The sequence below is a fragment of the Biomphalaria glabrata genome, chromosome 14 (genome assembly GCF_947242115.1).
Source record: "Biomphalaria glabrata chromosome 14, xgBioGlab47.1, whole genome shotgun sequence".
Taxonomy (NCBI): domain Eukaryota; kingdom Metazoa; phylum Mollusca; class Gastropoda; family Planorbidae; genus Biomphalaria; species Biomphalaria glabrata.
Genome location: NC_074724.1, coordinates 10,942,595 through 10,961,037, shown reverse-complemented (window position 1 = coordinate 10,961,037; position 18,443 = coordinate 10,942,595). Strand labels below are relative to the sequence as shown.

Sequence of the window (18,443 nt, the reverse complement as noted above, 5' to 3'; positions counted from 1 at the left end):
AAAGCAAAGACAAACAGACAGAAAACTTTTTTTATTTCTCAGGCAGTCAAATCATTTAATAGAAACTATTTAATATAAACTTTTCGCATGTAAATTATGAGTGAGTCTGGTGAGAATGTACATTTTGGTCTTTGATAGTTATAATGTTTTGTTTGGTGTAATGCACAAATTGTAAGACAAATTTCCTTACGGACAATAAAGATTTGTATTATTATTATGTTAGAAATGAAGGATTAGTCATTCTCTGGCGCTGCCAAGGTCGAGTTTAGCTAAAGAGAAACAAAATTCATCGTAGTCCCTTTAACAGTTTCCACTGAGGAATTTTCTGGTGAAAAAACATAAATCAATTAAAAAGTTAACCAATTAGACACTTCATTTGAAACAAATAATTTATTTGGTATCGAAAAGGGAAAAAAATTCTACATTAAAGAGAGTTATAATTGTATATGCTTTTCCCATAATATAGATTATTTTAAAAGTAGTTTTATATTTAGCTGATAACATTTTAAACTCACTGTTGACACATTTTTGCATCTAAGGTCACAATGGAAAAAGTATCAATGGATCATTTTAAAATAGATTTTCCATTTATTAACTATCTCATGAATTAGAATATTGATTCAAATGTTGTTTTTAAAAAGAATTTTAATACGAACTTCGTTTCAATTGTAAGTTTAATAAAAAAACGAACTACATTTATACCGCGCAGTTTTCCCTACTCGTCATTAGGCTATACACTTGACGACCATCTAAATTACAATAAATAGAGGCCAGACATAGATCTACATTTAGATTTAATTGTATTAAGCAATTTGAACAAAATTTACATGTATAATCCATTAAGGAAATAGTTAATCTTCTAATAGCTTTGGGTGCGGATTTATTTATTATGTAAGCAGTAGTATCACATCAAGAAGTGAATCTGATGCGAACAGCATAAGTGCACGATAACCCAGTAGTAAACCTACTTATCCTGATCATAATATTGACCTAGATCTAGCTCTAATAGATCTACATTCTATTTCTAGATCAAATCTAGATTCTAGTCTAGATTAGGCTATAGATTTAGTTCTAGGGTCTATTTAGTCTAGAAACACAAAGTCTAAATCTAGACATAATCTAGATTCTAAATCGAGATCTAAATCTAAATTAAGGTCTTGATCCAGATCAAGAGTCATATCTAGATCAAGAGTCTAGATCCTGATCTAAACTAGATTAAGTTATAGAACTAGTCTAGAAATCTAGTTCAAGCCTAGATCACAATTCTAGCTTTAGTCTGAATTTTAGTTCTAGATTTTACTTACTTACTTACTTAATGCTGTGTACTCCCATTGGAGCATAGGGCCCAACCACGCCTCTCCACCGAACTCGGCTCTGAGCAGCTTTCTTCATCTGCTCCCATGTCATTCCAGTACCTCCACCTTCACTGATGACTGACCTCCTCCAGGTTTGCTTGGGTCTGCCCACTTTCCTCTTTCCTTGTGGGTCCCAGTCAAGTGCCTGCCTTGCAACATTGGTAGCTGATTTTCGCAGGGTGTGTCATATCCAGCTCCATTTTCGTTTTGTGATGTCCTGGGCTATGGGCTTTTGTCTAGTTCTCTCCCACAAATCTACAGTAGTTATCTTTTCTGGCCAACTAATTCCTAATATCCGGCGTATTAACAAAAGTCTGGAGCTTTTCCATATTTGTTTTAGTGTCTCTCCAAATTTCTGAACCGTATAGAAGGAGAGACTTAACGTTTGTATTATAGATTCGTATTTTGTTATGTAGAGATAGTGCCTTAGAGCGCCAGATTGTTTGAAGAGTTGAAAATGCAGACCTAGCTTTATTGATCCGAATTAGTATATCATCATCAGCTCCGCCGTCTTTACTAACTCTACTTCCCAGATAAGTGAAGTGGACCGTATCAAGGATGTTCTCTCCCTGTAGCATGACTGGGTTCTCTTGTCTGTTGTTGATCCTCATAACTTCTGTTTTCTTTTTGTTGATTAGGAGTCCAGTCTTTTTCGCTTTTTCTGAGAGAAGTAGGTATCTTGGTGCAGTGGCGTCATTGGTGGGGGGGGGGGGAGGGCGGGGCGAGGGTGCGGTCCGCACCGGTCGACACCATTTTGGGGGTGGCAACCAAGCCTCTTTGAAATCTTGTTTATTTTTGTTATTGATAAATGTGTTGTCATCGACAATGAATAATTGTGCAAAGTTTCAACTTGATCCGAGAATGGGAAGTAGGAGAAGAAGAATCCTGACAGACAGAAAGAGTGAGTTAATAAAAGCTTTGTAAAAATGTAAAGACATTCATGAGAAATGAAGAAAAACGCATACATAACATTTCAGACATATTAAAAATAATATATATAAATATTGTTATTGTCGTGCGCGCGTGAAGTTTTCTTTACATTTAATACTGGTGTTTTAGCGTATAGGAAGTAGTTTCTTTTAAGTGCGTTTTGTTGTCTAGAGTATTGTGTATGTGTGTGTTTACGTCATCCTTAGTTCCCGCAAGAGAGAGAGCTTCTGTTGTGATCTAGGTAGCTGGTCTGGTTGTTTGTTTCCCCCTTGGTGTTAGGCTTTGGGCTATGGGAAAGCGTGTCGCCTTTCCGCCCTTGGAGTTGTGCAGTAACTCTTGTTGTTGAGGTGTTGGGAGTTGAGGTTACGTTGGGCACCGAGATGGAGTGTGAGCGTGAAGGTGTGTTATGTAAATTTATTGGCGTGATGTTAGACTAATTATTTATTCAATGATAACTTCAATGATAGTGATGTATATGTAAATATGTTGATAACTTATAATTAATTATTATTAAATATTGTTCATATTGATAACTGTTGTTATTCACTAACTGTTCAGTTGAATAACTGTTATTCGATGTTCGTATTTTACATGCCATTATTTTTAGGTTCTTGTGTTACTCTGTTCAGGCTGGGGATACGGGACCATCATATCATACCCTACTTAAGCGACTAAACCCCACCTGACAGTTATAACCCTATTCGCGACGCAAAAGGGTTAACTGTGTGTGATCAGCATACAGTTTAGCGTGCTATATTGAAAGGCAAGGGACAGTAATGACATGAACTTTGCACCTGAATAGCGCCCGTGTTATGGTCATCTGATCATAAGCCTGCTCAGACCAGAGACACAGTGTGTAGGAAAGCGGCAGTTCAAGACCGGAGAGCGTTGAGACCGGGACTGTTAGTCTGGCTATGAAGTCGGTCCTGGTGCAGTCCTCCAGTGAAACGTACGAGTCCAGTGTCGCGTAGTATAGACAAGTGTCTACTTCTTTCTCCTAACTCTGTTTTTTTTTTTTATTTCCTCTACTGGTAGTACGTGTACGGGGCGAGAGTGTCTTGTATTTTTTTTGTTTTTGAATTGTTTTGCTACGTCACAAAGTCCGGTGACATCTATGGGTCATTCTTTGTCATGAGGCAGTTCACCCTCTGAGTTTGGTTGTAACGGACGGTGTGTTGGCCCGTAAAACGTTATTTGTCTGTACCAGTTTCTCAGACTTATTATTCAGTTGGATTTTTGGGACCCCTGTTTAGGGTGAGTTATTCGTTTGTGATATCTATTATTGTATGTTGTATGAGGTTGTCACTATTTCTATTTTTAGTGTAGAAGTTGAGAGTATTGTGTTTATTTCGTTTATAGGGTGCCAGTGTTGGAGTTGTGGGCGTCGCTTGCCGTCTCAGAAATACATATTGAAGTTTTTTCATTGTCATTGTCAAACTTTACTATTACCGAGGTTGGCAGTGTTGCGACGCCAGTCGGTCAGAGTCTGGTGGACCATAAAGCCAGGGTGACAAGTTAATAGCCGTGGCAAAGGTGCTTAAATTAATTATTGTATAATATCTTCATATATACCTATTATATATATATATATATATATATATATATATATATATATATATATCTAATATATATACTGTCTATTTGTCATCCTCATTGTACATACACATATATGTTTCATACAATTAAATTCATTTATTTTTGTTGTTATTTAAACTATTCACCTAGTTGTTTACTGTATGTACGACTGTGTGTGAGTGATGTTCTTGTCAGGTTGAACCCCGGGACCTTAACAGTATACAGCTAGTTAAAAACGCAAATAAATCCTAAACCTGACATCCAGGAAAAGACAGTAGAGTTTATGAGTAGTACAGTGATATACAGTCTAACGTTGTAGTAGTTGATTGTGCTGCCAATTGTGTCATATTGGCTGTTTGATTTGACCATTATTAAAGTACCAGATTATTTGGAGCCTTGTTGTCAAGTTCTTGATGTGTTGATGAGATGTGTTGTGTTTAGCAGTGTTTACATGAAGCCTGATTAGGAGAGAGAATCGTAACATTATATATATATATATATATATGAACCAGTGAACCAGGTCTCAGAACCATACTGTTATCGTGATCGCTTTTTTAAAAGCATTATTTATATATATATATAAATGAGTTTTACATATACGTTAATAAAGAAGCCAAGGCACCTTTGGTGAAAGTGTTTAAAGAGCCTTTATTGTTTCTGTACAGCAACCAGGTTTCAGAACCATAGGAAGGGTTGAGAGAACTGCTGCTTGGTAGACCTTAATTTATTATTTGTGCATAAATTAAAAGCGGGTTAAAGTGCTGCTGCTAGTTTTAGCCATACGGTTACCTTCTTCCCAAGTAATGCGTCATGGATATCGTGCTTCCAAAGGCTAATTGGTTTACCACGTTGAAGGAGTGGCCGTTCAATGTGATTTGTAGGGATGTGCACATTATATTTGGGGATTTCCGGAACATAACTTCTGATTTCTCTAGGTTGGAACGATGCAACAGTATAAGCTGGCTAACTGCAGACTGAAGCTCAGGTACATTGTAAGCAAATTTATATATAAATACAAAATATCATTCTTAATATAAACTAATATTTATCTATCTATATGTATTGTAGTTATTTATGAACTGTTTCCAATGTTTATAGAATGTGAATCAATTCAAACGAGTTTTCAGCATTTCACATATACTGTAGTTCATTTTCCACTCGGAAACAACTATAATATTTTCATCATTGACGACACTTAAAAGTTCAGTCGGCAGCAAGGGGAGATAACTCTTATGTACCATTATAACAATTCTGGCCGGATTAGCTGGACTTTGTGCGTATATGGCTGATCTGATAGTAAACATTGACCAGTCCTCGTTCATTAAAAAACTTCTACTACAGACAAGTAAAATTCTCCAACAACTGTTCATTGCATTCACAATTCCACTGGCTTTGTCTAAAGAAGCTATTAAATCTCTGTCAAGAATAAATGTACTTAATTTTATTTTTGTTTCTAAATTCTCGCGTAATTCATTGCAAGGAAATCGATAGTCCTCATCTGAATAGCCAATATAAACATCTGTCTTATAATCCGATCGGGTGTGAAGTTTGAAATTGCCAAATATTTGTAGCAAATACGAAACAAAAAAGTTTTTATTCTTTAAAACCATAAATATTATGAATACGCCAATAACATACAGACATAATGTTATTAATGCAACGTAAAAGAAGAATTCGCCCCAACATTGTCTCCAAAGAGATTCTAGATCAGAGAACGTCAATGTGTTTGTCCTTTCACCATCTTTGTTCATGCAGGTGTAGTTTCTTTTGTTGTCTAAACGAACTAAAGTTGAATTCAACCATTGAAGAAAAGATCAATCATGGCAACCGCAAGAAAGTATGTTTCCATTTAACATGAGCTGAAATCCTTTGTTCTTTGAATTTAAATAGTCAAAGACTGCAGTAGTTTCCGCTGTGAGCGTTGTGATAACGTTAAAACTAATATCTAAAGTTTTGAGATTCGGTGTGAGTTTTAAATCAAACGGAATGTCTTTGAACAGATTAGTAGATAAGCTTATATAGATTAGTTCCGAATTTCGAGAAAATGTTCCTTTGCTTAAAGTATTTAGAGAATTCTCAGAGAGGTCAAGCTGTTTTAGTTTTGTTGTATTTTGAAAGACACGGTTACTTTTGATAGCGGAAAAATCTCTATCCAGTCCACAGTTAGAAAGAGCGACGTTCTCTAAACCGAAAAACTCATCGAAAAAATAGTCAGCAAAATTTGAAAGATCGTTTCCTGACAATATTAGAGTTTTGAGAGACGACAAGCCTTGAATACGGCCAACTAATGTGTTAACTCCGCAATCTGAGAAATCAATATATTCAATGTTAACAGGTCCCCGAAAGACTAAGTCTCGTTGTAAAGATAAACGTTGGAATAATCTCGGGGAATGCCACATTTTAAAATCTTTTGGTATAGTTGCATACAATGTTCCATTTAGCATATAAAATATTTTATTCATCGCTGCTTGTGTCTCGTGCGTAATGTTTTTAGTCAAGGGGAATGCACCTTCTACATTTAACGCCATTTCATCGTAGAATGACAAATCAAAATGTAAAATCTCTTCAACGAAATAATTTCTATTTAAACTGAAACGAGGGAAAGGGGAAAACTCTTCACATACTCGCAATGCGTTGCCTACAAATGCTGTTTGTAGGTTTTCAGACAAAATAAATGGAATTAAAGCAAAAGGACTTCCAATTAGGGGGTTCATGTCCACTTTTATATGGCGTAGACAACGGTTCAATGAGGCTCTGGTATCAATAAAAGCATCAGTTGTTATGTAAAAAATATAGCATTTTATTATTGCAATTGTATTTACACAAATGTCTTTTAAATACCTAAAGTCATTTCTAGTGAGAAAGCCATCTATCATTGGATTAGTCATACCTTGCGTCGTTGAGACGCCTTCAAAATAAATCTCAGACATATTTCTGCCTTTAAACGGCCACAACAAAGATAAAACCAGTTGTAAATTAATCACGTCATATTCCATTCTTAGACTTGTCAGGTTGTTTAAATGTGCAAATACTTGATCATCCATCGATTTGATAAAATACATGTCTCTTAGAATCAATGTCTTCACGCCGCTGACGTTCTCAAACGATGTGTTTGTTATATTTTGTGTCCAGCCAGTAATCTCTAACACTTCCAGGCTTGTTAAGTTTCGAAACTCTGGTTCAAAATACAGAGTGTAGGTCACTGTACTGATGGACAGATTCCGTAACTGTGTAAGTGGTAGCAACATCAAACCTGGAACATTAGATTTTTGCTTTAAAAGTTTTTGTATCAGAATCAACGTCTCCAGACTTTTTAATGGTTCAAAAAAACCTCTCAAATGTCTATTAAAGGCGATTTCATTATTACCGAGACTTAAATATTTCAAAGATGTCAAACCCTCAAAGGCAAGAGGTTCAATGTATGAAATCTTGTTATTGGAAATATCTAAATGAATTAGATGAAGTAAGTGTTCAAATGTGGAATTGACCAATTTACTGAGTATGTTGTCCTGCAAAAAGATAAGCTCTGTGTTATTTGGAAACCATGAAGAATTGATTTCCTTTAAATGTAGATTTGAACAGTCTACAGTGACGTCATGCTCTATACACATGGAGTCAGAATTCACAGAAAAATCCACATTTAGTGAAAACCTATTCTTAGCATTTTTCGAAGACCTCGCATTGTCAAGCTGTCCAAGTAACTGAAATAGACCTGTTAAAAAATTAATTGTACTATTTTAGTTTTAGATTATTAATAACAAAAATGGAATAAATTTTAAACTATTGACACATCTTAATGCCTTTGATTAATTTGTCGAGGTAGATTAATGCTTAAACTATGAATATATTTCAATTTACTAAACTGATAAAAGAAAGTGTTTTCCATTTCCCACTTTTCATTATGCAATATAAGCGCTTATATCTTGTCTATCAATTTGTTTCTGTTTTTTAACGGTTAACGAGGGTGTCATGTGTCAAGCAACCGCCTTTACTTTTCCCCAACTAACGTCAGATACCCGTTAGAGCTGGGTGGACTCAGAGGAGCCCGAAAGATCCTGAAATTAAAAGTCCCAGTCCTCACCAGGATTCGAACCCCGGACACCGGTTCGGTAGCCAAGCGCTTTACCGCTCAGCAACCGCGACTCCTAAATCCTACTCTGGCTACTGATAAAGTTTGATCATGGCTGCTTAACAAGTACACGCCTTCCATATAATTGGAAACGACCGATATCACCGGTTCATTTGTCTGTACTTGTTTCTGAATTGACATCCCGTTCTAAAATAGAATCAAACTTACTGAACAGTTTACTTCGACATTAAAAAATACACTAACGCCCGTGATGTTTTTAAGTTTTCAGTTAATTAAGTTAAGAAATTTGGTAATGCCTAATTATTTTACTTTCCCCTTTTAGACCTATCGGGCAGATTATGTTAAAGGCCATCTATTTTTTTGGCCAACGTTTAACAGGGTGTTATGTGGCCAGCACAACGGCCAATCGCCTCTACTTTCCTCAACTTAAGTCAGGTACCCATAAGGTTTGTGTGGACTTAGAGGCACCCTAAAAATCCCGAAGTTTAAAATCCCAGTCTTTCCAGAGATTCGAACACAGGACCCCAGGTTCGGAAGCCAAGCGCTTAACCACTCAACCACCGCGCCCATGACAAAATAAAATCCCCCCTACCAATAAAAAACAACACTAACCTTTCCTCCTAGACGGAAATAATTCTTTCGCGTCGAAATCGTCCCATTGGTGTATTTTATCGTATCCATCTTTTATTGAATAACTTATGGTGTCAGAAGATGGGCGTGTTATTATGCTACACACAATTAGAGCAAGCGCCTTTATTAAAGTAAAGGCCATTACTTTTACAGCTTAGTCACTTTTACAAGCAAAGTAGCAAACTGTGTATATTTAATAACATAACGTGGCACTAATGTTGATCTCAACACATGTACTTTGTTTAAATGTGTCTTTATATATCTTACATGCTCATAAATAGAATCACTTGTAAAACTATCTGATTTACTTCCTAGTTATGCGAAGGAAAAAAACAACAGGATTTTTTCGTTTTTACGTTTCACATAGCTCATCATCTAAGTGTGTTTTTATATAATGATAATATAAAAATATTATTTATTACTTTATAATAATATATTTCATAATGGTCAGTTTTCACATCAATTAGAAACTGGAAATTATTAAAGAAATACATGTTTTGTAAACTGATATTAACAAACAATAATACCATGAGCATGGAATGTAACTCTGAGTAGAACCTCGTTGAAAAATATTTTTTTTTCCTGTAAGTTCATGCTATAAGAAGACATCCAATAAAAGAAATCATCTTTCTTCTTCCATTATTTGCCAATGACCTAGATTTTTCCTGCCGTGATATTATGCTTCTTTGCTATTATATTGTTACGAATCTCACTATCCAGGCTCTCTGCAAACTGCACCATACACCACCAACGTAAAGAATTTGACAACTCAGGGCTCCAGAGTAACGTAACACTTTAATAAGTGAATAAATAACAGCCAATACTGTACAATTGGCAACAAGTACACTGTACAAATATCTCTCCGATAACACCGTACCGCCGTATCAACTCTTGCACTGGCCTCTCCGTCTCGTTCCGGGCTTGCACTGGGTTCAACAGTTCAGGACTGACTTCACACACTAGACTCGTTGTGTCGGACTCGATCACAGACCAAGATCAAGACGCCAGTCGTCTCAACTGTACTTTACAGTACTCCGCACTGAACCGTCGTAATGCTCCGTACATAACCACACCGTTGAACTGTGCTGTAGTCGACCGTGTTCTGAACCCCTGCCGTGAACCTTCTGTCGTGAACACTCTTGACTGGACACCTCCACTCTTAATATAGGGTCCCTACTGGCCTTCTAAAACCGGACGGAACATCGCTCGACGTTTCTAGCTTCGTCACATGACTACATCCCTCGTGACGCCCCTGAGCTCTGTTCACGACGGCGATCCTTCCCGAACCATCCTGTTGACACTCGACTCGGCTGACCTTCGTAACTCGTCACGGTTGACCGCTCGTCTAGCGCAGGCCTGGGGCGATTTGAGTCGGCTGACTACACTCACACCACTACCACCATATGTGTCACCACCAGGTTTATAACAATAGTTTGCTTACAGTCCCGATTCGACATTGATGCTGTTGTAGCTATCCAAAGATCACTTCCACGATAAGAATCTAATCTATACTTTATTTTTATTTACTAATCTATACATCTAATAATTTCCTTCTCTAGAAAACATTCTAGATTTAGGATCTAGCTTGAAGGATTAATTCAAACATGGATATCTCACTGGCGATCTATGCAGCAATAATTGTAAGATTGCAGTTGCCAAGGACTGCTAGATCTAGAATTTGAATCTAAATATAGACAAAATCTAGACTATAACTAAATATTTAGTCAGGAACAAATTTAGATCTATAATAATGATATATATCTAGATCTAGATTCAGAAGAATCTTTTTTACTGTAAGGACTAATTCTTGATGGTGGAGTGGGGGCCGGTTAAGACTAGACTCTCGGATGTTTGATCTCTAGACTCTCGGATGTTTGCTCTCTAGACTCACGGATGTTTGTTCTCTAGACTCTCGGATGTTTGTTCTCTAGACTCTCGGATGTTTGTTCTCTAGACTCAGGGATGTTTGTTCTCTAGACTCTCGAATGTTTGTTCTCTAGACTCTCGGATGTTTGTTCTCTAGACTCTCGGATGTTTGTTCTCTAGACTCACGGATGTTTTTTCTCTAGACTCTCGGATGTTTGTTCTCTAGACTCTCGGATGTTTGTTCTCTAGACTCACGGATGTTTGTTCTCTAGACTCTCGGATGTATGTTCTCTAGTCTCTAGGATGTTTTTTCTCTAGACTCTCGGATGTTTGTTCTCTAGACACACGGATGTTTGTTCTCTAGACTCTCAGATGTTTGTTCTCTAGACTCTCGGATGTTTGTTCTCTAGACTCTCGGATGTTTGTTCGCTAGACTCTCGGATGTTTGTTCTCTAGACTCTCGGATGTTTGTTCTCTAGACTCTCGGATGTTTGTTCTCTAGACTCGCAGATGTTTGTTCTCTAGACTCTCGGACGTTTGTTCTCTAGACTCTCGGATGTTTGTTCTCACCCTGGGCCACTTCCACCGTTTCATTCAATCGAGACCATTCATTAGAGAAGGCCTCAACACTCACCTTCAACGTCGCAACTTGTGGGCAGTGGAGACCAATATCTAGCTGTCACGTTGCAAAGACCTGCAGATTCATTATTATTATTTTATGTTATTATTCTGGTTCTAAGATTATTCTCTGTTTTAAATTTGTCATAACTATTTAAAGAAAATACCTAACAAAACATGATTCAATTAAACAAAAACAGCCAATTCGTCAATTAATAATTGGAGAGTAGATCTAATTTTTGTTTGATACCGAAAACGGAACATAACTTCTACATAATTGATATAGTCTCAAGGGTAGGGGTTCTTCCCCTTCTAGATAATTTTTATTTAAAAAAAAAAGGATTTTTAAGAATACTTTGCTTGTTATTGACATGAATAAGATGACAGACTGAAGACTGACATAACACACTAAGAAACTTAAGAAACACCTGAACATGCTGAACAAGGAAGATTGCACGAAGAAAACACACGGGGAGTTATTCCCTTAGATTCGTGTTTTCTTTCTTGTTAGAGTATTTTTTTATATTTATTTTCTTACCGTGTAAATGCAAGTCTTTTGAAAGGTCACGGTTGATGGCCTGCAATGCGACTGAGTATTGTGCTATCACCTAACTGTTTCAAGTTGACTTGATGGTTACGGTTGGATTTGGTCTTACATTTTTCATCGTGTTACTTGGTTTTACAAATATGTTTGATTCGTTGACGTCACTGAACCAAAGCATAAACAAGATTACAATGAGAGTTGATGTTATCACACAAACTCAGAGGCGGCCCAGATCGAATATTCAAGCCCCTGTATTGTTAAGATCGTTTAAAGTAATAAAATTTTAAAAAATCATTTGTTGTTATTTTTCACATAAAATCAAACAATGCAACACGTCGTCTTTGATAAGACTCTTCTAAATCTTCTGGAATAGAGTAGCGTTAACTGATCACCTAAGAACAGAATGTAAACCTCCCAGACAGTGTCGTTGTCACCTGGTAGCTCCGGATGTCCCCTTCCCCCATCAACTTTCTTAAAATATATTGCAATAAACACTACAGAACCAATACAGTGAGCTTATTACCTACTTTCATTGATTTTAGTTCAAATTTAAAATGAGTGTCAATTCTATTATAAAATCTTACTGTTTATGATGTAGTCAATTGGTATTACAAATTTTACAATGATATTTAAATCAAATTAGAAACAGACTTAACATCACCTGAACAGGTTTCCTTGATTATACTGTAAGACAGAAATCGTATCACGTTGTGCAGTGTCATTTAAACGTAAACTAATCTTAAAAGTAACAGGTGACCGAGCTTCACCTCGTTAAATCATTTCTTAAGGAAAAATATATAGGTTGGGCTAGTTGTCACAATTTTCAATATTTTTTTTGTTTTCACCCATTTAGAATGATTTATTTTTACCAAAACTTCCCATGGTGCAACTTACACATTCAGACAACAGAAAGGACAAATGATATAAGCTTTACTTCTTTATTCTTCAGAGCTATTCATAATCAATGTGGTTGTGTGAAGGTTTTGACAGTTTGCCCCACACCGGAGAAAGTTTAAACGTGGGGTAAGACGTCACACTCAGAGCAACGTCTCAAAAGCATAGACTCTTTTTTTTATCAAGAACTGCCAGGTTTCTTATGTCCATGTAGTGCGGAATCTTGGAGTTTTCTTCGACTCAACACTTTCTTTCGACCCACACATAAGTCAGTTCTGCAAAGGTCTTTATCTGCAGCTGCGCAGATTAGGCCAGATCTGACCATATTTAACAACGGAGTCAACCAATACTCTAGCTGTGGCATTCATACTCTCCCGCCTTGACTACTGTAACACCGTCCTAGCAGGTATACCTGATGACAAAATAGCCAAGTTGCCACGTATTCAGAGCAACACCGCTAGAAATGTACATAGAAAAACAAGACGAGATTCTGCTACTACGATCTTGCGCACGCTCCATTGACTTCCCGTGAAAGCGAGAATCGATTACAAGCTATGGTCTGCGGGCTTTTTCAGTGCACGGACCAAAGGCTAGGAACTCACTCCCCATTGATCTCAGACAGACAACATGCTACACCACTTTTAAGAACAACATTAGGACCTATCTGTTTAAAACTTATTTAGATTAGTTTGTCATTGTAGCTGTCGTGTTTGTAATGTTATTACAGCGCCTTGAGCCTACATTTTGTTTGTTAACTGCGCTTTATAAATAAAACTATTATTATTATTATTATTAAGAAGCGTTTACGTGGGACATCTCTGTTACGACGACTACGCAAATTCTTTGAACGCGAGCTAGGCTTCACGTTTAGAGTGAGCAAGTAAGGCGTAGAGCAGCTGTGTTAAGACCACTTCCATTATCTTATCTTATAAAATACAGACGTTACTTCAAAAAAGAAGATAATTGCGTCCTACGCGTTATGCATCTAGTCATGCATGTTAACCAAAGACTTAAATTCTGCCAAGTCACTGGTTTTTCTGGCTGTCTCAGGCAACCTATTCCATGCTCTAATAACACTAGGGAAGAAGGAGTATTTGTACAAATTTGTCCTAGCATTTGGAACGAGGAGTGTGCCTTTATATTTGTGTCTTTCTGGTTATTTTAATAGATTGTGTTTTTTATTAAAAATTATGGTTCAGTTTTTACGTATAATTGCTTCTTTTTTTTTTTGAGTCTTCTATCCTGAAGGCTTTCTAAATTTAATGATTTTACTAAAGGTGTTACTCTAGTCAAATGTGAATATTCATTTGTTATGAATCTCACTACTCTATTTTGTGTCTTTCCAGTTTCTTAATGTTTTTTTGAGTTGAGGGTCCCAAACAAAGGGCGCATACTCTTTTATTGGTCTAACCAAAGTTAAATAACATTTTAGTTTTATTTGATTTATAGAAATTTATAAAAAACCCTATGCTTTGTTTGATTTTTAATAGTTTCATTAATATGGGGATTCTTTATCAATTTTTTTATTCATTATAACCTCCACGTATTTTGAGTTTTTAGTCTGCATTACTGGTTTGCAATAAAAAGATAAGTGGAATTAACTAGATAACTACACACTGGCCATCGTTAATGACTGACATTTTGCTGGGTAGAAAGACATGCTCCAATTTGATTCCCATTTCTGTAATCATTCTAATTTTGTTTATAAAATATCTGTATCTTGTGTTGTTTTTAATATTCTATATATTGAGAAATCATCTGCAAATAATCTAACTTTTGTTCTTGAACTAATGCAATTTGGTAAATCATTTATGTAAATTAAAAATAGTAGTGGACCCAAGACTGTTTCTTGAGGTACACCTGAGTTTACTGTTATTGATGTTGAATTAAAGCCATTTCTTATGGCAGTTCAATGGATTAATGCGAAAATATATTTTTTTTTATCATGCTATCGTGTTGAACTTTGTCCAAAGCCTTGAAAAAATCTAATAAGATAGCATCCATTTGCAGACTGTTATCTATAGCTTTTGAAAAATCATCAATTAGTCCATAAGCTGTGTTTTACATGATCTATATTTTCTAAAGACATGTTTGTATGAAGAAAAGACAATATGTTTTTCTAAATAGATTATGATGTTACTACAAATTATGTGTTCTAGAATTTTACATGTGATGCTGGTTAGTGAAACTGGTCTGAAGTTTCCTGGGTCAGATTTTTCTTCTTTCTTTAAAATATTGCATGCATAGATAATTTTAAAAATTAAATTTTTCGCTTTCAGAAAAGAAAAAAAAGTAGCAAGAACTTTGAATATTATGATGTCGGATTTTCAATATCTTTTGCTAGTTTACGAGATCTAAACGGAACGGACAGACAGGCCACTCACTAAAAATTACAATTCTCATTTTCAATTCGTTGTTAAGTGTGGATTTATTTTAAAAAAAAACGCCAAATGATACTTTGAAATTGCTTTTTCGAATGATATTGTAACTAGTCTTTTTTGTGAAAAGGTAGTGGTCATTGTTATGCTAAATAACACCCTCGTTAAACGCGGGCACAGAAACAGATGGCTTTTACATTATCTTCCTCATAGATAGCAAAGGGTACTTCCCACATCCGCACAAATCATTTGTAACAACATGCATGAGTGTGTGTTAGATATTTTAATTTCTTCAAACTTTAAAGTGAAATATTATAATTATTAACTTTTGCAGCATATTTTTTTAGCGGCTCCCGAAAGGGGAAAAGACGCTTTTAGTTTTGTGCGAAATGTCTGTCCGTCTGTCCGTCCGTCCCGTTTAGATCTCGTAAACTAAAAAAGATATTGAAAATCCGACATCACAATATTTTAGACCATTCAAAGTTCTGATGCAACGGCTATTTTTTTCTTTCTGAAAGCGAAAAATCTAATTTTTAAAATCAGTTATGCAAGCAGTTTTTAAAGAGAAAAAGCTAATTAGTATGCATAGTAAATTAGATCTAATTTGAAACGAATAGTAATCTTGTTAACATAATTTTCCTGAACATTTTTTTATATTGCGGATTAATTTTTTTCTTTTTTTGAGGATTCGAATAAGAGGTTGAGCCTGTTCAAAACAATTGGACCAATTATAAGACATCAGTTAGGCCAGGGGAGTCGCGGTTGCTGAGCGGTAAAGCGCTTGGCTTCCGAATAGGGGTCCTGGGTTCAACTTTGGAATCTTTGGGAGCCTCTGAGTCCACTCAGCTCTAATGGGTACCTGACATTAGTTGGGGAAAAGTTAAGGCGGTTGGTCGTTGTGCTGGCTAAATGACACCCTCGTTAACCGTAGGCCACAAAAACAGATGAACTTTACATCATCTGCCCTATAGACCACAAGGTCTAAAAGGGGAACTAGTTAGGCCAGGTTCACATCTAAATTTACATTCACTTTCACCTATTCTTTGATCCGCGGGACCATGGGGCACTACACAAGATCTGTTAACCTTCTTTCTCCATTCTTATCTCTCATTTGTCTTTGAAATAATTTCATTTAGATGTTCTTTCTGAAAATATTAAAGACTGCCTGGGTGGATCACTTCGGAGGCCGATTTTGAGTTTGTATCTCCACACAAACTGTCTTTTGTAACCTTGTTATGTTTTACATTTAATGTAACTTTTAAAAATGTCGATCTCAGTGTTGTTGTTTTTTAAACCGTTACTGGTTGACTTTATTAATTGACTTATTGACACATGTAAAAGTGACTTTAAGCCATCAAACGTGTTCTCAACTTTTCACTTACAATTAAGTTTATTTTCCACTCAGAAACAACTAAAATATTTTCATCATTGACGACACTTAATAGTTCGGTGGGAAGCAAAGAGAGGCAACTCGTATAAATCATTATAACAATCCTTGCAGGATTAGCTGGACTTTGTGCGTACATGGCTAACCTCATAGTAAACATTGACCAGTCCTCGTAATTTAAGAAGCTCTTGCTACATCTCGATATACCCAAAACATATGCACGAATCCTCTTCGTAGATTTCTCCTCAGCTTTCAATACCATACAGCCACATCTAATGATAAACGAACTGAGTGACTTAAATGTAAGCCCTTACTTACAAGCATGGGTTCTAAATTTTTTAACCCAACGGCTCCAGTATGTTAAAGTCAACAACACCAAATCGTCAACTCGAGTACTATGTATGGGTGCTCCACAGGGTTGTGTACTTTCTCATGTACTATACACTATACACTCTTTACACTAATGACATAAGAAGCATCTATGACTCATTTAAACTGAATGTCACAAAAACTAAAGAACTTATAATAGATTTTAGAAAGAAAAAACAAACTATACGTGAACTGCAAATAAACATCTATAGAAGAAGTAAACGCATGTAAATATCTAGGCGTTATCATCAACAACAATTTTTCATGGGAAGACCACCTTGGAACTCTGACAAAGAAAACAGCCCAGCGACTCTTTTCTATACAAACTCAATAGCTTTTAACTAAACAAGAAGATCCTTGAGGCTTTTTCTATACAAAACTATACAAAATCTGCTAACATACGGAATAACTTGTTGGCAAGGCAACGCCTCATCTAAACTGTTGCGACGTCTAGAAAACATCATTAAAAAGGCATAAAAAATTACACTCACAACATTACAACATTTAAAGGAACTTTTAAACAAAAGTGCCTAAGAAAAATCGAAAAAAACGAAAGACAACGGTCAACCGTCAGAACTACGTCAGGTCGTCGCGAAGTGGGCGACTGCTGTCAATCAAAACAAGAACGGAGCGGTACAAAAACTCGTTCGTACCTCACTCGGTCGGACTCTATCACCGCCACTCATTGATCAGGGAACATGAAATGCACCAAGATACCTGTGTGTAGTCGCTAAATGAACTCTTTATGTTGTCTGTTGTATTTATGTGTATTTTTCTGTTGTGTTGTCTTTATATGAGAAAAGAGTCATTTTAATCACAACAAATCTCCGTAAGGATCAATAAAGCAGTTATAGTCTTAGTCTTAGTCTTACATACAAGTAAAACTCTCCAACACGAGTTGATTGCATTCACCATACCACTGGCTTTGTCCAAAGAAGCCAAGAGATCTCCCTGTCTATTAGATGTTCGTGTAGTCCAACACATGGAAAGCGATAGTCTTCATCTGAATAGCCAATATAAACATTATAAACGTCTTGTAATCGATCTAGTGTGAAGTTTGAAACTGCCAAAAATGTGTAAGAAATACGAAACAAAAAATGTTTTTATTCTTTAACATCAGAAATATTAAGACTGCGCCAGTTACATAAAGGCATAATGCTATTAATGCAATGTAGAAGAAGAATTCGCCCCAACATTGTCTCCAGAGAGATTCTAGATCAGAGAACGTTAATGTAATTGTCCTTTGACCATCTTTGTTCATGCAGGTGTAGTTTCTATTGTTGTCTAAACGAACTAAAGTTGAATTCAACCATTGAAGAAAAGATAAATCATGGCAACCACAAGAAAGTATGTTTCCATTCAACATGAACTGAAACCCTTTGTTCTTCGAATTTAAGAAATTAAGTGATTTAGTAGATTCTGTTCTAAGTGTAGTGATGACATTATTACTCAAATCTAAAATTTTAAGATGTTGAGTAAATTTTAAATAAAACGTATGTCTTGGAACTGATTGCCAGATAAACTTAAATAAATTAGTTCTGAATTCAGTGCGAACGTTTCTTTGCTGAAAGCATTGAGAGAGTTTACAGAGAGATCAAGTTCTTTTAATTTTGTAGTATTCTGAAAGATACGATCACTTTTCAGAGCAAACAAGTCTCTGTCAAGTTGACAATGAACAGCTCTCGTAGCTTCGTAAGGGGCTGCAACATCAAGCCTGGAACATTAGATTTTTGCTTAGGAAGTTTTTGAATCAGATTCAACGTCTCCAAACTTTTTAATGGTTTAAAAACATGCGTCAAATCTCTGT

The 18,443-nt window shown here is 36.0% G+C and overlaps 1 protein-coding gene across 1 annotated transcript; it reads right to left on the bottom strand.

The window, feature by feature from the left end:
• Window positions 1-4,489: 4,489 nt before the first annotated feature.
• On the bottom strand, window positions 4,490-8,827 carry LOC106076428 (uncharacterized). Its single transcript, XM_056011687.1, has 2 exons — window positions 8,563-8,827; window positions 4,490-7,572 (listed from the first exon to the last, which is right to left on the bottom strand). Exons 1-2 carry the CDS (start codon window positions 8,720-8,722, stop codon window positions 5,675-5,677), a joined length of 2,058 nt encoding a protein of 685 aa, XP_055867662.1. The 5' UTR covers window positions 8,723-8,827; the 3' UTR covers window positions 4,490-5,674.
• Between the last annotated feature and the right edge of the window lie 9,616 nt (window positions 8,828-18,443).

What these genes read in the sequence shown, in the direction of transcription:
- LOC106076428 (XM_056011687.1), bottom strand. Translation starts at nt 8,722, where the DNA reads ATGGCCTTTACTTTAATAAAGGCGCTTGCTCTAATTGTGTGTAGCATA. An exon ending in ATTTCCGTCTAGGAGGAAAG is followed by an intron (nt 7,573 to 8,562) that starts GTTAGTGTTGTT and finishes ATTTTTTAACAG; the next exon opens with GTCTATTTCAGTTACTTGGA.